Source organism: Microsporum canis, genomic scaffold (genome assembly GCF_000151145.1).
Source record: "Microsporum canis CBS 113480 supercont1.7 genomic scaffold, whole genome shotgun sequence".
NCBI classification, from domain to species: domain Eukaryota; kingdom Fungi; phylum Ascomycota; class Eurotiomycetes; order Onygenales; family Arthrodermataceae; genus Microsporum; species Microsporum canis.
In genome coordinates, this window is record NW_003299163.1 from 498728 (window position 1) to 519208 (window position 20481).

The window sequence follows — 20481 nt, forward strand, 5'->3', positions numbered from 1 at the left end:
TTCTTCTGTCTGTTGTCTTCTATCTGAGACATTGACACCGCAGAAAACATGCAGGCTGAGCCACCACAGAACAAAGCCAGGACTTATTGTATTAAAGACCACCGACTCATCGCCGTCGACAGGCTCATCAGGAGAAGATGAAGATAATAAAAGAAGAAGAAGAGGTGGATGGTCGACCTACCTTTGGATTATCAGAGTGTCTCAAGCCGGCTCATGGCAAAGAAGTGCGAATTGAACAAGAAGAAGAGAGAAAACCGAACCAGAGGTATAAGAACAACAGAATAAACAGACGGACCAAAGACAGAATAACAATGATTAAGAATAACAACAGCAGGACAGACGAGAAAGAAAAAAGGGCGGCAGAGTCGAAGAGGTCGGGGATGGGGAGGAAGAAACCAAGAAGGGCGAAGAAGGAAAAAAAAGGACAGGGACAAGGGGCGGGCGCGAGTCTTATCTTGCTGGCCCGTAATATATATTAATACAAGCAACAAAAGACGAGACGAGACGAGACGATGATGATGAAGAAGAGGAAGAAGAGCAGACGAGGAGAAGACGAAGGACAGTCGACGTCCAGTGGCGATGGGCTTCTCTCTGCTCCCTCCCTGACAATATAATATCAGCGTCTCTTCGGTTTCAGCTCTCGACAAACAACACTCAGACTGTCAGTCGCCCTGCCCGTCCGTCTGTCGGTCTGTCTCTCGTTCTATCCTGTCTATCAGTCTGTCCGTCCGTCCGTCTGTCTGTTATGCTGTCAGCTTGCCAGGTTTACGGCCCAGAAGGCGAATACCAACTCCTTGCTTTTTCGTCCTATCAAAGTATTTCGACGCCATGAGGATTGCTGGACCTGATGCATCCATGTTATTGCTTTTTCCCAGACAATGGCATTGAAGAACCGCGATCTTCGTCAGAGACGGGCATGGGGCCCCAGTAATAGTCTGGCTGGCTTGTGCGACTGCCCTTGGGCTCTGCTGGCCTCGAGTTGTTGTCTCATAAGAGGCTGATATACGCTACGTGTCTCCAGTGATGAGATGGAGAGAAGACGAAGGAGAAGAAGGAGAGGAAGGAGAGGAAGAAGGAGAGGAAGAAGAAGAGAGAAGCTTCCGTGATAGTTTGGGTTGCCATGGATCTGTAGACGCCTGTAATACAGTCCATTATATACATAGTTCTTTGACTTTATGCACTGGTGAGGATCGCTTATAGAGGCATGCCTGTGAGTACTGTTGTATAAACAGATGGTTTACACTGGAAGAAGTTATTCGACATGGGGTTGGATTAGGGTATCGTCCATTGAGAGGATACTACAGATCAGCATCTTCCCAAGCTGGCATGTTAACTGGCTCGCAGCTGCAAGCTGCTACATCTCTCCCCGTTGTTGGCAGCTAGCCGATGATCCTGGACCTGTTGGGCCTCGTCAGAGGCTGTATCACGGGCATCCAGTGAAGGAGCAGTCGTCACTTGCTCCTATATGCCATCGTTAAGCAAGACGCTACTCTAATAGATGGAGCGCACCGCTGACCAGATGTAGGCTTCCCGTCACCAAGGCTTGCATGCCGCTCTCCTGGTCTCCCATTGCCCTAGCTCGATGCAAAGCTTCCTCGATCGTCCGTTCGCATGAAACTGTTGCAGTTGCATCAAAGCTTCTCCAGAACTCGGCATAGCTTTCTTGCACTGCTCGAGAGAAGCGGTTGGTCAAATTTCGGTCTGAACGATGCATTAGCCTTTGTAGCATATCATCTATCAACTAACTATTTGGGTAACTGGAATATATACCAATCCTAGTTCGACCGTCTCTCATTTCATCGTACGAAGTTAGAATAACGTGCTGTACTTGAATATCGTTGTCGAGTAAGGACCTTGCGATGCTACGCAGAAGAGCTATACCGTCTCGATTTGAAAAATGGCTAAAGATCAGAATCCGAGTGGGAATGCTGGTGATGCGAGTTAGCATGTAGTTGTAGCTCCCGTACGCTTTGGATTGAGAATATACCCACTCCTGGCTCTCTCGCGTTCTCTCTGCAAACCACTCAACTGCGTAGCAGAGGCTCGAGTCGGTGTGCGCTCCGTCAAGGAACCACCGATAGTTGCCATCGTTAATTTGCTGATATCGCCCTGGCCAGGAAAACTTCTCTATACCGTTGAGAATCACATCATCAATACTGCTTTGCTCAGGTAGCTTCACGGTCAGCCAAGCACGGAGCACCGCAAGAGCCAAAGAACAGTTTAGTTTCTGTACTCTAGGCCTCAGAGCCACCGCGTCAGCTGGAAGCTCGCTATTAAGGCTGATAAACCGTAGTGCTGCCCCCCTTTCAGCAGCTCGCTGGCGGAGGACGGCTTCGACCGCTGGCTCCTGAGCAGCGGAGAATGCCAGACTTCCCGACTTAAATATCCCCGCTTTGTGCCACGCAATATCTTCGATGGTTGGCCCAAGTAGGTGGCTGTGGTCCATTGAAATCGGCGTTATAGCAGTTGCAATCGGCGCGCTAATAATATTCGTTGCATCGAATTCCCCACCAAGATGGGTTTCATAGATCGCCGCATCAACCTTCTCTGTAACGAAGACATGGACAGACAGAAGTGCTAGAAGCTGGAGATACCGGGGAATATCTAGCAGGTCTGTTGCTTTGCCAGGCAGCTTCTCCCACACCTCGAAAAACCTGCTGGTGAAAATATCCTGGGATATCGGCTCGCCGTTGATGCGAATCCTCTCGCGTATGTTGTCTATGTGCGGCGATGTGTATAGGCCGACTTTTCGCGGGAACCCGGTCTTGTCTCCATGAGCCTTGAGGAACGATGCGACGAATGCACAGGTGCTCCCTTTCCCCTTTGTCCCTGCAACATGGATGATATTTAAGCCGTTCAGGTCTTCGACCTATCTTTTCCGCTGAGCACAGTTAGCATAATAGTGTATGCATGCACCATACCGTGTGCCCGAGTAGCTGTAGCCATTCAACCATATCGTCTGACCCTCGCATATCATCCAGCTTCGGCTTCGCGCGTGCCCGTCGACTATTTAAGCAGCGTACGGCTTCCTGTGTTTCCCTTAGCACACACATATTGTACTTTCTAACGGCCCTCTTACCTCATATCTCTCCATTTCGCCGGCCTTTGGCAATGACTTGACGTATTCAAAGTGGCGTATGTGGGGGGGAAGATTGACATAGTCAGGCTTTATATCGTGCATAAAGGAGGATCTAACATCTGTATTTCGTCAGCATGAAGTAGATAAAGTAATCCTCCTGTAAGCATATGAAGACTCTCGGCTATCTCTTCTTGTTCACTGTCATGGTTAGAAGCTTGTTTAATCATTGGAACTTTATTAGCCGCCGGCAAAAGTAGGTTAGTTGCAAGCGTCAGGGTTCACCCGAGTTGGATAAGATTTTGTTGGTATTGGGGTTGGTATCTATGTATCTACATGGTAAGAGTTCAGCCCCCCGATCAAGGCGACATTCGCCGGCGCCTTCACGTCAACGACGTTGAAGCATCCAAAGGCGATGACCTTGCTCACGGCTGGACACGCCCGGAACAGCCCGCCCATGATAAAGTCGTCTACCCTGGTTAGGAAGGACAAGTCAACTTCCTTGAGACGGGCGTACTTCTTGTCCCCGCCAAACACCTCCTCCAGCGCCTTGTAGTTGACCTCCCGACAAGAACAAACGTTCAGTCTCTCTATCTTTTCGCCAGAGTGAGCCATCAGGGCCCTGAAACCGTTTGAGGCCAGGCCGGTGGGCGAGTCTTCCGGGATTGCGGGCCGAGAATGGTCTACGAGGCGGTTGCTGGACAGGTCGACGTAAGCAAGGGGAGGGTTGGACCAGTCTGAGAACAGACTTGCAAACGAGCTGTCGGTGCAGTTCTCATTATGGGATATGCGTAGCTTGTTTAAGTGCTTGGCCTGGTCGTGGAGGATGGCCAGGCTGGAGCCGTCCAGGGGCTTGACGTGTTCGAACGAGAGGGTACGGAGGTTGTCACACCGGGACTTGAGCAGGGAGTTGATGCACTCCAGGTCCTCGTCGAAGGTTTTCGTGCTGTCGTGGTGTCGCATGTTTAGTGAGAGGTGTTCGAGCTTCTCCAGCCGTGCTATCGAGCGGAGACAGGCGTAGGTCAGTTTCCAGCAGTCCGTCAGCTTCAGGCGTCGTAGGTTCGGGCAGTGTGACACTATCACTTCGACCGTTTCGTCGTCGAGCGCGCAGTCGAGGTTCGACAGCTTCAGCGTCTCCAGTCGAGAGCCGCGCGCCTTGAAAAACCGTCGCCAGCAGTCCTCTGTCACCAGGTTGCTCGCGTCCAGGGTTAGATGCTTGATCTGGCTCTCTCGTCCCGTCACGTATTCTAGTACGGGGTCCTTGAGCTGTCCCGCACAGCGGAGGTTGACTCGTTCCAGAAACGGCATCATGGCAAAAACCTTGTGGAAGTCTTCTTCCTCGAGTTCTAAATAGGAGGTTAGCCTACTTCCTCTCGCAATATCAGCAGAATAATTACGTACTGGCAGCGTCAAAGATATCAATGGTGTTGACATCGCTGCGTAAGAATAGCCTAAGGGTCCTCGGCGTAAGCACGCGTCTCTTGCTCAGTATTTGGCTGAGTCGAAGTAGCAGCTCTGCAGGCAAGTCCCCAAACTCCTCCACATCGTTGATGTTGTTCGCCACTTGCTATATCACCGTTAGCATGTTCATATTATTACTTTTATCCATCCAACCCCATCAAGTACCCACCTTGATACACATCTCCATCAGACTGAATGCCCCCCGCTGCGCGATCCCATCCAGCAGATTACTATAATTCTGCCTCTTCGTCTTCTTCCCTTGTCTTTTTGGTTTCGGTTTAGCCTTCTTCTCATCGGCAGCCATCTGCTTCCCACACGGCGTGCATAGCAGGCCACCATCGGGCCCTGTTTTACTATAAGCCGTCACGGTGAACCGCTTATCACATAGCTCACAATTGGCCAATTGACCAGGAACAGGCAGACGCGCCTGATTAAACGCGTCTTCGTAGGCATCATCATCAGAGACGTTTGCTCCCTTCATTTTCGCTTTTGCCTTCGCTTTTGCTTTGGCTGCTGCTGTTGCTGCTGCTGCTGAGCGTTTACGCTTTCTAGCGTTTGCCTGCTGTATCTCTTCTTCTATTTCTTCATCGTCTTCTTCTCCAGCTTCTTCTTCTGCTGCCGCTGCCGCTTCAGCTGCCTCCCTTGCTGCCCGGTCTTGCTCTGCCTGGACAGCTTCGTTCTGACGCTGGGCCTGACTGACTCGCTGGCTGTGGGTTTCGCGAATATCAGCCGCCGAGATGTTGTGTGCCTAGTTATGTTAGCACATTGATATTAATGCGTGATAGTAATGACATACAGCAAGGAAATCGGTCAGAGCAGACCGACTGTATCATGGTCAGCTCTATCGTCTTCATATCTATATCCCTCTGCATCTTGTCAACTTACGGCCCTGTGATGCGTCTCCTTGGGTTCGACCTGGCAGTTGTCAGCATTATGTTCAACTCTAGTCATAGCCATGTGTACTTACATGGTCTTTACACTCTAAACACTTGGGTATTTGCACAGGTCTGGTCGACCTCTTCTTGATCTCCTCCTTAATGTCTACTTGATGTCTTCTTCTTCCTTTTATGGCTAAAGTGCCTTTTCACTCTCACGTGACCACGTGCCGCGTTTTCCGTTTTCAACGCGTTGTTTCAGGCACGCTTTTAGATAAGGAAGAAAAAAAGGTTGATAGATGGAGAAAACGAGAGGGAAGATATAGAAGGAGAAGAAAGAAGAGGAGACATAAAAGAAGATATAAAAGAAGAGATAGAAGAGAAGAAGAGAAGAAGAGAAGAAGAAGTGGAGATGGCGAGAGATGGCAAAAGTAGGTACTTCTGCTCTGTGGTTGGTTACCATAACTAAATCTCTTCACAGTCAAACCGATGCCCCTGCGGCAGGCAGCAACTCGCCGCAGCACTCGAGTGGCCTCTCTGTCAGCCCAGCCAGCCCAAGAGGAGACAGATAGAGGCCAGCAGAAGAAGCAGACTATAGTCATGGTGGCCATCCCAGTGAAGAGGGACACCTCGTCAGCCTCGTCGTCTCGGACTGGAGACAGTGCTAGAGACAGCACGGCTACATACAGCACTCCTGCAACTACGGCCACTGCAACGCCCAGCAATGAATCAGAGTCAAGTAGCCATCGCCCTGGCAGAGTCAACGCTGCAGCTCGAGCCAGGGAGTTAAAAAATAGCTCTCTTGGCTTGAACGGGAGGAAGAGGGGTGCTCCGGCCAAAAGCAAGAAAGACACAGTTGACGATGATGCTAAGTTGGCTGCTGCACTACAGGCTGAAGAATATGAGGCCAGACCTACCGTCAAGAAGCAGAAGATGAACGATGGCGGTATAAGTGCAAACTTGGCCATACCAAGTTCGGAGGAAGAGGAGTGGTGGAGCACGAACGAGGACACTGCTACAGACACTGAGAGACCTGTCAAGAAGAATCCCTGGAACGTGCTTTCAGATTCTGAATTAAGGAAGTTAGATGAACTTTCTGATTCCTCTGGTTCGAGCGATTCGGACTTGACGGATATGGAATCAGAATCGGGATCCGAGCTAGACTTAGAACATTACATAAGAATGACCGTTCACTATAGAAGGGGAGGAGCAAGAGGACAGAAAGGACCACACTTGACCCGGGTATGAATTCTTCCTTCTCTATTACTATTGTGTACAGCATCTAACTTTCTTTACAGGCCCAGAAAGAACGCAAGAAACTCGAGGCTCAGCATCCCGAGATCATAGACATGTGGGAGAAACTCGAACAAAAGCTTGTCCTTGCACCTCCTCCTGCTGCTCAGCCAGAGGGGATAAATCGAAAGCTGAAGCCCTTCCAGCTCGAGGGGCTTAGCTGGATGCTGGCCCAGGAACAGTCGGAGTGGAAGGGCGGCTTGCTCGGTGATGAGATGGGCATGGGCAAGACGATTCAGGCTGTTTCTTTGCTAATGTCGGATTATCCTGTTGGGTTGCCTTCGTTGGTCGTCGTTCCTCCCGTTGCACTGATGCAATGGCAGGCTGAGATTGACGTATGTTTTCAGTCTCCCCAGATATTGACTAATGTTAAACCATGCTAACCATGACACTCTAGTCTTATACAGATGGCAAGCTGAAGGTGTTTGTCTACCATAATTCCAACTCCAAGGTTAAGGATATCAAGGCCAAGGAGCTCAAGTCCTACGATGTCATCATGGTGTCATGTATGTTCACCAGTCTTACCCCTTTATCAAGCTCATCGTGTCTCTGACTTCCACTATAGATTCCGGTCTAGAGTCAATGTACCGCAAAGAAATCAAGGGCTGGAAACGAGAGGGTGGGCTAGTCAAAGGCACCAGCATGCTTCATTCCCTTAACTTTCATAGGTTAATACTCGACGAAGCACATAACATCAAGCAACGCACCACCAGCGTAGCAAGGGCTTGTTTTGCTCTAAAGGCAAAATACAGATGGTGTCTATCTGGAACCCCCGTGCAGAACCGGATCGGTGAATTCTTCTCTCTCCTGCGGTTCCTCGAGGTGAAGCCATTTGCCTGTTATTTCTGCAAATCATGTAAGTGCGAGGCTCTGCACTGGACTCAGGATGCGCAGAAGCGGTGTAATATGTGCAAGCACAGGTATGGCTCTATACATATTCCCTACCACTGAGAGTTGCTAATATGCCTTCGCCTTTCAGTGGATTCAGCCATGTCTCGGTGTTTAACCAGGAGATTCTCAACCCGAGTAAGTCATGCTTGTATCATATACTAGATGTTGTAACTAACAAGCAGGGCAGTCACGGAGAATAGAAGCAACGACAGCAAGCGTAAAGACGCCTTGAACAAGCTACGTCTTCTCACTGACAGAATCATGCTTCGAAGAGTAAAAAGGGATCATACCTCGTCCATGGAGCTTCCACCAAAGCGGTATTTCATCCTCGTTATCCCCAAGGGTATACTCTACAGGTACTAACTCCAACCAGCATCGAAATCCACCGTGAATTCTTTGGAGAGATAGAACAAGACTTCTCACGCAGCATCATGACAAACACCACTCGCGAGTTCGACCGATACGTCAGTCGAGGTGTCATGCTGAACAACTATGCCAACATCTTTGGCCTTATCATGCAGATGCGTCAAGTCGCCAACCATCCCGACCTCATTCTCAAGAAACACGCTGAGGGCGGCCAGAACGTACTGGTCTGCTGCATCTGCGACGAGCCAGCCGAGGAACCGATCCGCTCCCGCTGCCGGCACGAGTTCTGTCGCCAGTGCGCAAACGAATACATGGCCTCGGTCCAGTATGGCTCTGAACCTGACTGCCCACGCTGCCATCTCCCGCTGTCCATCGACTTTGAACAACCGGACATCGAGCAAGACGAGAGCGACGTGAAGAAGAACTCGATCATCAACCGCATCAAGATGGAGAACTGGACCTCGTCTACCAAAATCGAGATGCTGGTGTACGATCTGTACCAGCTCCGTGACAAGAAAAGAACGAACAAGTCCATCGTCTTCTCGCAGTTTACCTCCATGCTGCAGTTGGTGGAATGGCGACTACACAGGGCGGGTATCAGCACCGTCATGCTGGACGGCAGCATGTCTCCTGTCCAACGACAGAGATCCATCGACCATTTTATGAACGATATCGACACAGAAGTGTTCCTTGTATCTCTCAAGGCCGGTGGTGTCGCTCTCAACCTCACCGAAGCCTCTAGAGTATTTATCGTTGATCCGTAAGTCTTTTCTTCCACTTCGACTCACCGATCCAACTCAACTTGCTGACTGTATGTAGATGGTGGAACCCGGCAGCAGAATGGCAATCCGCGGACCGATGCCATCGAATAGGCCAACGACGACCATGTGTGATCACCCGTCTTTGCATCGAAGACTCAGTCGAATCACGCATGGTGCTACTGCAGGAGAAGAAGGCGAACATGATTAACGGGACTATCAACAAGGGCCAGAGCGAGGCGCTAGAGAAGCTGACGCCAGAAGACATGCAGTTCCTCTTCCGTGGCAATTAGATTTGATATCTGTTCATATGTTATAAGAGTGGAGAGGCTCATCTTAATGTACGGGGTATTCATCTTCATCATCCAGGCACAAGCTTGACTTTCAGGAACAACCTTCTTCATCAACTCTGTGCCTTATAAAACCACTGAAGACAGTAACTATCACGCACCTATTAAAGGGATAAGCAAGTCTATTGGCGATCAGAGAGCCAACGCTGTACTATGTATGCCATGGACTCTCTGGTGGACGCAGATCTTGATAATAGAGCAGGGCGTATAAGACTCACGGCCCTTGGTACTCCCGTATAACTTAGTCTCTTTCTGCTATAGTTAGGGAATTCACCAACTTCAGACAACCGACTGAGCCACCAACGCTGACTCCGTCCTATCTATTTATACGGCCGGTGAACAAACTCCGTAAGAGAAAACTTCTTCCCTGGCTCCATATATAACAGTGCAACTAAATAGCCAGCAGGGCTTGTAACTGTAACCAGAGAAACACCGGCACCAGGTTCTGGTAGACCGCGATAACACTCGGAGCTGAAGCGAGCAGGGTCAGGGATACACGCACATATATGTAACTGCATATGCTGTGGCTGGTGGCCGACCAGGAAGACGGCAACATCTCCACTGCCTTTGCGATACGAATTCTAACTGGTGCAGAAGGCGAACAAGCATTTTGGGGGGGAAGCTGAAGCCTCGTTGCCAGACATCTTGGCCGTTTGGTGGGTTGATATCTTGGTTGCTATGCTCCATATATATTATATGGCATCCCCCTCTCCTATTTATTCCCTTCTTCCTCTTCTCCTTCATCATTCGCCTCTCTACTTGAATAGCAATTGACAACTTGCTCTAGGTTATACGGGGTTCATCTTCGGATCTGGTTATCGACATGAGCTCCAACGCAGTCACAAATGGGGATACTACCACTGCCGGACATGGGAACGAACATGTAGGTACAGCTGCAAAGTCACAGCAGAGGCCAGTTTCAGATTCTCACCTGCCTCCTCCGAACCATAAGGGGCCGGCAGGTGGCTACGATGTCACTCCCTTGCCCGCCGCGCCGCCAGGTTGGACGCTCAAGTTCACCTTCCACCGCGCAGAGAACCTGCCCATAGGGGACCTCAGCTCCATGTCCTCCGACCCTTACATCAAGGCTATCCTCGAGACCGACCTACCCACTCGACATCCAAAGCAGGATCCCATCTTTACCTTTCGCACTCCTACCATCAAGCGGGACATCAACCCGGAGTGGAACTGCGAGTGGATAGTCGCCAACGTCCCCTCGTCGGGGTTCCAGCTCAAATGCCGTATTTACGATGAAGATATAGCTGACAGCGATGACAGGCTGGGCAGCGCCTACGTCGATGTCAGGGAGGTCTCTGACACATGGCCAGGGATCAAGGAGCAAGGGTTCAAGATCAAGAAGCGCATGGGCAGCCATCGTGCTTACTTGCTCAGGTCAATTGCTTCGACATTCTCCAAGAATTTCGACAACGAGGGTCTGCTATTCATGAGCATTGAGTGTCTGGGTAGGACCCCTGGCCAGGAGGGAGCTCATATGTACACTGTCGGACCGAATTACTGGACCAAGCATTTCTCCCCGCTGATCGGCAGACTGGCAGGCACCAAAGACAAGATCAAGAGCAAGGATGGCAAGGCCCCGGTCGAGCGATACAAGTATGTATATCTAGTACATCTACGGAGTACAACCACTTATAGTATGTATATAGTGATGGAGTTATGGCTAACTGAAATAGTTTTCAAGCGGTACAGATACAGCTGTCCGGCCCAGTGCCGACGCCGCTGTATCACCGATACGTCGAGTTCCGCCCCTTTGTGGCTGGTATGTTCACAGCAAAGAGCCTCAGGGGCCGTCTGCTCAACCATGCCCTGCACCACCAGCACGAACGCATCTACACCTACGACCACAACACTGTGTACGGTCTCTTCCCCCAGCCATCCCTGGATCTCACCAAGCTCTTCCTCGAGTTCGTCCAGTACGGCCAGGATGGGCGCATCTTCACCTATGTCATCACCCTCGACGGCCAATGGCGCTTCACCGAGACAGGCAAGGAGTTCGGCATTGATCTGCTCAGCAAGCATACCATGCACAGCAATGTGTCCATCTACATCGCCTACTCTGGTGAATTCTTCGTCCGTCAAGTCTCAGATGACCAGTCACCTACTGCCCATCACCACCACCACCACCATCACCATGCTGAACAAGATGGAGAAGAATCAGACTCCAAACGCCAGCCGCCCACCGATCCAGCCCATTACGAACTAATAATCGACAATGATAGCGGCACTTACCGACCAAATGGCAAACTACTACCTCTCCTAAAGGAGTTTTTGACCCCCAACCTTCCCGGGCTAAAGATATCCACTCTCGATTCCCAGCGTGATGCAACCCATATGGCTAAACTCAAGGGCAAGCAGCGCGAGATGAAGAATAAATCAGGCCATAAAATGATGTATATGCAGAAGAGCTCCTCTTCCCTTTCGCTCTCCTCCATTTCAAGCTCTGATGAGGAAGAGTTGAATGAAAGAGAAAACGGGGTGGAGACTAATGGTAGGCCGTCCAAGGGTAAAGGGTTCATGGGCGGTCTTAAGAATCCTAAGTGGAGGTATAAACGTTGGTTGGAGACGGATCATTACGAAGATGCTGCTGGTAAAAATATCAACGAGAGGCCATCAACCGCTCATAATTGATATTTGCCCTACAAGGGTCCAGCTTTAGGGTTTATTTTCGATATATTTTCTTTCGGACTTGTGCTTCTTGATATACCCCATTGGAGAAGCTGGATTGATTCAATCTTGAGAATTAAGTATGAATCACGTTGTTATGATAATGACTAGGTAGCTAGAAAGTATAGAAATCTCTTAATTGAAATGATTAGGGTATATATTTGTACAATGTGGGTATATATATATAATAGTCTAAAAGGGCATCCTCTCACCCCCTGAGAGGCAGTATCTTCGACGCAAGCGCCTCTTGTCTGCACAATGGACACTCCGGCTTCTCCTGCACCCAATCTCGTATACACGCCCAGCAAAAGACATGGCCGCACGTCGACACACTCGGGTCCTTGAATGGATCCAGGCACAGCGTACACTTTCGCTGCGGTCCAGTGGGTATCCACGACATGGCCAAAGCATCCTGCTCCAGGGACATATCGTACTGTGCTTCCTCCGGTGTCAATAGCGCCATACCATCCGGCATACGAATACTCTTCAGCCCTCCTCCGCCCTTCGCCGCTGCACCCTCCGTAGATACCTGTGCCGAAACCCCCCTCTCCTCCTCCAACTGTATCGACTCAATAACCTCCTTTGCATGCACAACCGCCTGTACTACAATCTGCAACACTAGCAGCACCCCAAGAACCTCATATCCAATCCTCTCCTCACTGTCGCCGATTCGTTTGGTAAAAACATACCGTAGCCCCCACACCCGTTTAGACAAATGATAATATGCTCCTGAGAAATAAAACGCCGCCAAATTCACTGCAAAAAAAGGTGAAAGCGACGTAAGCGAATTGAGATGCTCAAGAATATACCGCTGAAACCGCAGCCAGAAGTCAGCTTGTTTCTCTTTCTTCCCGCTTATGTCTAGCCTCGCTTGTTTCCTGGCAATGCTGCGTTCCAGCTTTGCGCGTAGCTTGCGTCGTAGAGCAGGCAGTAGACGCTGCAGTATCGACGGAACCAGTATCGAACTGACGATATATCCTGCTCGTCGGCCTATGGCGGGAAGCTGTAGCGTATCGTCTTCGAGTTGAACGACATCGCAGTATTCTTCGCCTAGTGTCCTGTTGCCGATGAGCGTTGTGAGGGAGAGGTATAGTATTTCAATGGCATTTTTGATAGCGTCGCTATGTGTATGGGCATATCTCTGTCCTCGGAGGGTGCGGATGATGGATTGAGCTTGTGTCGAGAGCGTGCTGGTGATGTAGTTGTCTTTCTCATGCGCGCGGATGATATCTGGTGATGTCGCCCAGGGGAAGAAATAGGATGGTTTCGTGGTCTTGCTGAGTGCTGCATCTGCCATGGATGAGTCGAACAGGCTATCCGATGACATCTTGTTGTCTGATGTCTTCTTCTCTGGTATTCTTCTCTTTTTGTCTTCTACTTCTTGTCTTTCTTATATCAAAACTTACCTCGGCCCTTTTGATAAGCTACTCACGTGACTCTCAGTTTTCATTTGCGGCTCAAAAAGAAAAAATACGAAAGCTGAAAAGAAAAACGACGAAGACGGCGCGACAGTTTACGTCGTTTACTTCTCATCTGTTGTTTTAGTTTGTTTTTTCCCTCTTTCTTACCGTGCCATTCTATTAGCGTGGCCGCGGAGTTTTCGATGGAATATGGGGCCTGGTACTCTTGAGCCTCCTAGGCTAGACGGGTTCAGTCTTGTCTTACCTCTGCCTTATCGCGTTGCTGTTATACTAGTTGCTGGTAAGTCGAGTGGAATAGCAGAAAGAATCCCAATATACAAACGTCTAACAATCTTTAGGCGTATGGGGATGGGGGTTAAATGTTCAGTATCTCACTGCTGTCAAAATTGTACGTGTCGAAACGGTTATAAAACATCAAGCCCGTACGAACCCGGTCTAATTCAACCTAGGATGTCCCAGCATTGATCCGGTATCCCTCTCGACCTGATACAGCCGGCACAGTCACCGTACACAAGTCCACTTACCACCTTGCAACCCTCCTGTCCATCCCGCTAGCCATCTCCCTTATCGCCTTCTGGATCATAACACATGGTGATCCTGCTCGAGTTGTCGCCTGGGAGGCTCTGCCACAATCCTATCTCTTCCTCTTCGTCGTACTACTTGCTCTTCCGCTGCACCGTCTCTCGCGTGGTGGAAGATACCGGTTCTTAATAACGCTTAAACGTATCAGTTTAGGTGGGCTCGCCGACGCGCGGGATGGCAAATTTGGCGATATCATACTCGCTGATGTGCTTACTAGCTATTCTAAAGTTCTGGGAGATCTGTTCGTGAGCTCGTGCATGTTTATTTCGCACGATGTGTCCAGTACTGGCATACCTGACAGAGCGTGCGGCGGTCACATAGCTGTGCCATTGCTCATTGCTGTTCCAAGCATAATCCGACTACGACAATGTTTGATCGAGTTCTCCCGAGTTTACAAGCGTGGAAATCGTCATATCGATGGCTGGGGTGGTCAGCATCTTGCTAATGCGGCTAAATATGCTACAACCCTGCCTGTGATCGTGTTGATCATGCTGCAGCGTAATTATGATCCCTCTATTATAGGCGTCAGTGAGGAGACATTGCATAAGTTATGGTATGCTCGTCTTCCCTTTAACTCCCCCCAGATAAGCTGCTAACTATAAACAGGATAATATCTGCCTTTATCAATTCATCATACTGCTTTTACTGGGACGTAGACAAGGATTGGGACCTTTCCCTCTTCTCCGACATTGTCAACCGATTCCGTCCTTCTTCTACTCTGCCGGATGAAAACCCGCATCCCTTTGGTCTCCGTACAAACCGATTCTTCCATGCCAACGGCATTTACTACGCTGCCATTGTGATCGACCTAATACTCCGATTTACATGGCTTAGCCGGTTAACCACCCGACTGAACTGGGTTAACGATCTGGAGAGCGGCGTTTTTGCCCTTATGTTTTTAGAGGTTATTAGACGATGGTTATGGATATTCCTTAGAGTTGAGACCGAATGGGGTAAGTTCTTTATTCTCGTTTTTAGTGATGTAAACCCTCTAACTAACGTTATATAGTACGAAATACGCGTGGTCCAGCCCCCGACGATATTCTACTTGGAGAATTTACGAAGATAGACGAGGACTAAACGATATCCTGGTATCTTTCACTGTACATATATATTGGCGGTTGGAGTTTTTCTCTCCATTACCCCTTAATATTCTTTTTCCTTGTATTGTCCATGTATGAATTCTTTTTCGTTTGGTTTTAGTTTATAGAATTGAGTGTGTGGGTTGCCATGAGTATATATGGTGGGGTAAGATGCAAAATGAGCATGTTTTGGCCATGTCATCATCATGTGGTTTGTTGGATATATTTCCGCTACCACATCCAATGGTAATGGTAGGTTATTTAAGTGGCCTCACTTATGTCCGTTTTTGCCAAACCTGCACATATCTGTCGAATCCATTCAAGCTAAACAAGTTCTATCGGTAACACTAGAGACCGTCACACTTTCATCCAACAGATTATCTGTCCGCTTCCGTGTTTCACGCTTGGATAACTCTCCGGCGGTATTCCCAAGAAAAAAAAATCATCATTTAGGAGATACAAATTTAGGGTATATAGTTACAACACGACAAAGTGCCTTCCAACATGGGGGACGGGGATCACCACCTACCCCTGGCCATGCATGAGGCTCCACAAGCTTAAACCTGGAATTAGATGACGGTTAATCAACAGATAGTAAAGAGCTTAGGACAATAATATTAACTGACTTCTATTTCTTGATAATGAATCGTTGTAAGTTATCGCATCATTAATAGAGAAACCTATTAATATTGAATAAATACTGAATATCTATCGAAGTTTTGACTCGAATTGCCTTTTAAAGGCAAACTTTAAAATAGCCGCACGTTTCACGGGAAGAGCTCGGGCCGCGCTACGGTACCACGAAATTCTATTTCCTCTCCATCTCAATAATTCATACATAGTACTCCGTGGTTCTCTTGGAAATACATAGTTTTCTTATCAGATACCCATGGAGTAGAGTTACTCAGGAAGTATAGGAGTCAGACCTAATGAAAATGACGTCCACGTCATTCATGGCCTCCTCAAGTGATACCTGGAACTGGAGGGTGGAGGCGGTGTCTCCCCACTTGTGCGTCATGGCCTATAGCCAACTTCGGCGATAAAGGGCTCCCTCCCAGTGTTTATATATTTGTAACACTGAGGCCACGTTGATTCCTCTCTTGTCTTATAGACAAGACAAAATTGTTTCAATAACATCAACCAGCGAACTGCATAAGATTCTTATTTCATTTCATTGCTGCTTTGTCTTGTGCTTCCCTTACTCACGGCTCAAATGGCAAAGAGCATCATGTCGATACGCTGGATTCGCAGACGGCCTTACTTCATAATTTCTTTATTACTCACTTCTGTTCTTTATCTCTACTGCTGCGACTTCAATCCCGAAATACCTTCGGAGACTTCATGGCCGCTATACCAGCCTGAATATACATATTATGATGGCGGTCAGGATGCAGGAGAAACACTGTTATCTGTCTTCTCATCAGATGAAAAAGAATAAGAACACTGTCGAAATGGTTATAGCTAGCAAGAAACATGACAATGTCACCTGGCTTCATGCCCATCTTCCAAATTGGAAGAAGAACATTTACGTTGCGGACGATAGCGATGCGGAATTAACGATCCCTAAAAACAAAGGAAAAGAAGCTATGGTATTTCTAACGTGGGTCATTTCTACTTCCCGGAGCTTACTGAATATTCTAATCATATCTCTAGATACATAATTGATCACTACTATTCCCTCCCCGAGAATATAGTCTTTCATCAAGCTCAACGGTTCCAATGGCATAACGATGATCCTGATTACGATGCACTCACTCTTCTACAACGATTACGTTTTGGGTACCTGGAGGAACAAGGCTACGCTAATCTGCGCTGTGATTGGTCATTGGGCTGTCCTTCATCGATTAGGCCGTTTGTTGATGCCATAGTGTTAATGCCCGGGGATAGCATTTCATCGAAACATGTATACAAGAAATCTTTTGAACAGCTCTTTCCGCACCAGACTGTCCCGGAGACTGTTGCTGTTGCCTGCTGCTCCCAGTTTGCTGTTCGGAGGGAAATAATACGGAGACGTTCGAGGGCAGAGTATATCCGTTATCGCAAATGGTTGCTCGATACCGACCTTGACGATGAATTAAGTGGGCGGGTGTTTGAATATGCATGGCATAGTAAGTCCTAATGGGTCATTTAGTTAAGAGACTAGAACAGACAGCTGACATGCAATAGTTATATTTGGTAAGAAGCCCATACACTGTCCGAACGCTGGCACTTGTTATTGTAAAATGTACGGGTTATGCGATAAGCAGTGTACCGAAAAGCGTTGCGATGGCCTTTATACTCTCCCAAAGTACGCGAGCCTCCCCAATGGGTGGCCGAGGGTAGGCTGGAACCAAGAGCGTAGGCCATGGCTGGGGGAAGATTAGTGAATTTGGTTGGCCATATTTCTTCAGAGACTGTCTTTGGTTGAGCATAGGCGAACAGGAGTTTAAAATAATACAGTGATTCATTTACCCGGATGTTAGTGTGTTAACCAATAATAATAATAACTAAGAACTACGCATCACATTCATATTATAATGTAGTTGGGCATCACAACCTTCTACTTCAGGCATATGCAATTCAAGCGATTTATCATCATGTATATGAGAAGAGTTCGACTTTGATATCTTCCACCATAAGATATTTGTTTAATACCCACTACTTATATTGAATTGACTAATTTTATATGTAAGTACGTTCATTAATATATAAACATCCATACAGTGTGGCCATCGTATTGATTGAGCAACCCTGGTGTTGACGTCTAGACGGACAAAACATACATATGTTGAAGCAATGAGCATAAGGCAAATATACCCTTTTGAAGTAGATGCTGGTAAAATTATATTACTGGACTGAGTTGAAGAACTTGGACATATTGTTTGCAAATAACATGCAAGGTGCAGGCTCAAGTAAGGGGCAGAAAGATAATGAAAAGAGGAACTATTTAAGATATGGAAATGAACAGACATTAGAACCTTCAGTTTCCTAGACGACGCCATGGATGATGGGACAGGGAATAGTAAACTAACCAAAGAAACATAACGCATAGCAAAAAGTGAAAGATCCGGCAACTCCTGTTAGACCCATTTAAATGTCCAAATTGCTCAGCTCAACCGTGTCCGGGAGGCGAGATGAGTCGAGGGAATGGGGTAAGAAGGGAAAAAGGGGAAATAGGGAGTAAAATAGGGGCCTCCAAGATAATCAAACAATTGATAAGATGTAAGTTTCTACATAAACAAGTAAATCGGGATATCTGGGCAAACATAAAGAGAATATTAGGACATTATATATACGTGTGAGGGCTACCGCTGGGGACCAGAGGGGTGGTTTTCAAATAAGTCCTCGAGATAGGCGCTTGGTGCGCGACCTTGTGGAGGCGATGTGAGGTTCAAACTACTCGTAGATGGATGTGCTTGTTCGTATCTACGCATAGTGGGTGACAAAGCAGGGGAATCAGGAGGCGTTGGTCCCGTTGACCTTGTTCGCGAATAACCTTGTGCCTGTGGGCCAAGCGGAGAGAGACCGATTGAGGACGTGCTGTGCTGAAGTCCCGCTCCTGTGCCGGGTGATGCCCCACTGGCAGCGTAGTAGCCCGCTGGTAGGTATCCCGAACCTCTGTTCCCAGCGGCGTGCAGGTTGCTTGCCCCTGCAGTCGGGGAAAAGAAGAGGCTGGATGTTGGCGGTTGGCTCGCGCGGTGGAGAGCAGAGTGTCGATTGCCGGGTGTGTTGCCGCTGTTGAGTTTTTCAAGAGACATGGAGGCTCCAGCAGATTGGCGATAAGCCTTGCTCTTGCGTTTAGCTGGGTTGAGGAGAGTGGCAGCAGCGGCATCTGTTTGGAGAGGGGTGGTAGCTGCGCGACGGACGGAGCGGTTGATTGACCATGCGACTAGTGCACGCCAGGCAAAGACGGCAACAAATATAAGCCCCAGACCGGCTCCTACACCGATGAATACGGTGCCTTCAGGGACATTGGAGTGCTGCAGGTATGGGGCACCCTTCTTAGGCGGGATTGCTGCAGTGGGGATTTGGGGTATACCAGTGAGCGAAGGCAGCGTAAAAGATGGCTGGTCGTCGGTGTTGTCGGGAAGGGATATGGAGGTGGCGGATGAAGAAGACTTTGTAGTTGATGGCTTGTCCTCCGTGGTCGTAGTACCGAGTGGGGGTAAGTCTATAGTCTCTGTAGGTTTTTTGTTGTCGTCCGTGTTCGTAGCGGGAGGCTGTGCAGTAGGGCTTGGTGCATCGCCTGTGTTGTTCGGATTATCACCTTCTTTTGGTTTACTTTCTGTTGGTGCAGGGGCTGGGTTTGATGCCGGCGTGTTTGGACGAGCATTGTCGGTCTTTGCTGGAGGGGGCGGCTGGTTGTTTGGATTATTTCCTGGATTGTTACCCGGCGCTGGGTCCTTTCTGTCGTCTTGTGCTAACGTCTGCCCCGTAAAGAGGGCAAGACATATAAAGAGCAAGCATAGGAAAAGTATCGAGCGCGGAACTTTGCCCCCTGAGAGCCTCATGCCGGGCCCGTGGTAGGTTGTAATATCGGCAGATTAAGATCAAAAAGCACCAAAACCCAGGCCAACGAAAGTCGGTATTCGTTCTCCGTGAGTGTCGAAATGTACCACCGTCGTAAAATGAGAGAAAACAGAGGCTATGATATCCTGTTTAGCGGTTTGTTGCCATGCTGATTGAAGGCTTTACTTACTCACGCTATTAAGGGGTGGTTAGAAACGACGAGCCGGCTGAGAGGCCATGTCAAAGAGTGATTTAAAAGCGAGACGGCAACTAAGCGATAGCAAAGCGCCCCAAAAACGAAGGACGAGACGCTGGATAGTGTGTTATGATTGTTGCTGGCGAGTTGTTCTTCGAGATGTTTTTCCTTGTTGTCTTCCAAGTTTGATTTGATTTGATGTTTCCAGAGACAACAAGCCAGAAAGGGGAAAGCGCCGCCAAGACGGTTTATTTATATAAAAAAAGAACAAAGACGAAATTCGTGAAGAAAAAGTACATATTAAGTAGTGAAATAATATATAGATGGACAAGACGTGCCGCAAAAAAGCATACCGATGGAGATACAGAGACGACAGATACAACGAAATAACCCCAAAGAAAACGAACCAGCCCCGAGCTCTAGCGTACTACGACTTATTGCTGCTTTTTGCCCGCAGCTCCAGCAGGGCCGTTCTCCTTATCAAAAGACGCATACGAGACCTGTAAACTGGTCAGAGCAGAGAGACCAACGTAGAGTATGGTGCCTAGGATGGCAGTGGTGATCAAGCCCATGAAAAGACCTAGTCATGTTTAGTCGGGGAAAGTACCAAGGGGCCAATCAAGATCAGGCGCTTACCAGGGCTTAGGAACTGGTACTCGGAGAATAAAGAACTTTTGTTCCTCTTCTTTGGTTTATCATCACGCGAGGGGTGGCTCTGGAACTCCCTTTTGAAGGTAAGGGGGTCCTGAAGTGGGTTGGCGCCCATCTCGAAGTGGCCAATGTCCACTTCAGCAATTGGCTCTGTCCCTCGTGGAGTAGTGGTGTAGAGGACGGTATAGTTGGATGATGGGAGGAGGTCAATCAGCGTTGCAAGGAAGCCATCTATACTCAAACTGTCAGGGGACGGCTCATAAATGCCGTAGGGAACAGCGATACATATACGGACCATCTCAACCAGCT

The 20481-nt window shown here is 48.5% G+C and overlaps 10 protein-coding genes across 10 annotated transcripts in view; 5 read left to right on the plus strand and 5 right to left on the minus strand.

The window, feature by feature from the left end:
• Nucleotides 1-168: 168 nt before the first annotated feature.
• Nucleotides 169-832, plus strand: MCYG_07357 (uncharacterized protein; the record flags this gene model as incomplete). The annotated part of the gene is made up of 2 exons (XM_002843528.1): nt 169-265; nt 495-832. The coding sequence occupies 2 exons, from the start codon at nt 169-171 to the stop codon at nt 830-832; spliced, it is 435 nt and encodes a 144-aa protein (XP_002843574.1).
• A 497-nt stretch (nt 833-1329) lies between these two features.
• MCYG_07358 (folylpolyglutamate synthase) lies at nt 1330-3094 on the minus strand (the record flags this gene model as incomplete). Its single annotated transcript, XM_002843529.1, has 4 exons — nt 1330-1461; nt 1517-1701; nt 1771-2869; nt 3080-3094. 4 exons carry the CDS (start codon nt 3092-3094, stop codon nt 1330-1332), a joined length of 1431 nt encoding a protein of 476 aa, XP_002843575.1.
• Nucleotides 3095-3400: 306 nt separating this feature from the next.
• MCYG_07359 (DNA repair protein Rad7) lies at nt 3401-5469 on the minus strand (the record flags this gene model as incomplete). The annotated part of the gene is made up of 5 exons (XM_002843530.1): nt 3401-4422; nt 4478-4643; nt 4707-5285; nt 5334-5361; nt 5423-5469. The coding sequence occupies 5 exons, from the start codon at nt 5467-5469 to the stop codon at nt 3401-3403; spliced, it is 1842 nt and encodes a 613-aa protein (XP_002843576.1).
• A 355-nt stretch (nt 5470-5824) lies between these two features.
• On the plus strand, nt 5825-9013 carry MCYG_07360 (DNA repair protein RAD16; the record flags this gene model as incomplete). The annotated part of the gene is made up of 8 exons (XM_002843531.1): nt 5825-5843; nt 5894-6654; nt 6711-7040; nt 7103-7211; nt 7271-7625; nt 7854-7952; nt 8024-8722; nt 8782-9013. 8 exons carry the CDS (start codon nt 5825-5827, stop codon nt 9011-9013), a joined length of 2604 nt encoding a protein of 867 aa, XP_002843577.1.
• Nucleotides 9014-9893: 880 nt separating this feature from the next.
• MCYG_07361 (C2 domain-containing protein) lies at nt 9894-11716 on the plus strand (the record flags this gene model as incomplete). Its single annotated transcript, XM_002843532.1, has 2 exons — nt 9894-10681; nt 10762-11716. 2 exons carry the CDS (start codon nt 9894-9896, stop codon nt 11714-11716), a joined length of 1743 nt encoding a protein of 580 aa, XP_002843578.1.
• Nucleotides 11717-11960: 244 nt separating this feature from the next.
• MCYG_07362 (peroxisome assembly protein 10) lies at nt 11961-13079 on the minus strand (the record flags this gene model as incomplete). Its single annotated transcript, XM_002843533.1, has 1 exon — nt 11961-13079. One exon carries the CDS (start codon nt 13077-13079, stop codon nt 11961-11963), a length of 1119 nt encoding a protein of 372 aa, XP_002843579.1.
• A 283-nt stretch (nt 13080-13362) lies between these two features.
• Nucleotides 13363-14835, plus strand: MCYG_07363 (ERD1; the record flags this gene model as incomplete). Its single annotated transcript, XM_002843534.1, has 5 exons — nt 13363-13453; nt 13512-13561; nt 13623-14308; nt 14362-14708; nt 14765-14835. 5 exons carry the CDS (start codon nt 13363-13365, stop codon nt 14833-14835), a joined length of 1245 nt encoding a protein of 414 aa, XP_002843580.1.
• A 1378-nt stretch (nt 14836-16213) lies between these two features.
• MCYG_07364 (conserved hypothetical protein) lies at nt 16214-17200 on the plus strand (the record flags this gene model as incomplete). The annotated part of the gene is made up of 3 exons (XM_002843535.1): nt 16214-16437; nt 16491-16945; nt 17004-17200. 3 exons carry the CDS (start codon nt 16214-16216, stop codon nt 17198-17200), a joined length of 876 nt encoding a protein of 291 aa, XP_002843581.1.
• A 921-nt stretch (nt 17201-18121) lies between these two features.
• Nucleotides 18122-19327, minus strand: MCYG_07365 (conserved hypothetical protein; the record flags this gene model as incomplete). Its single annotated transcript, XM_002843536.1, has 1 exon — nt 18122-19327. One exon carries the CDS (start codon nt 19325-19327, stop codon nt 18122-18124), a length of 1206 nt encoding a protein of 401 aa, XP_002843582.1.
• A 628-nt stretch (nt 19328-19955) lies between these two features.
• MCYG_07366 (conserved hypothetical protein) overlaps nt 19956-20481 on the minus strand; it is a gene marked incomplete at both ends in the record, with an annotated part of 1226 nt that continues 700 nt past the window's right edge. The window contains 2 exons of the mRNA XM_002843537.1: nt 19956-20101; nt 20158-20403. Coding sequence (XP_002843583.1) covers nt 19956-20101; nt 20158-20403 — 392 coding nt within the window. The remainder of the gene's footprint in view (nt 20102-20157; nt 20404-20481) is intronic.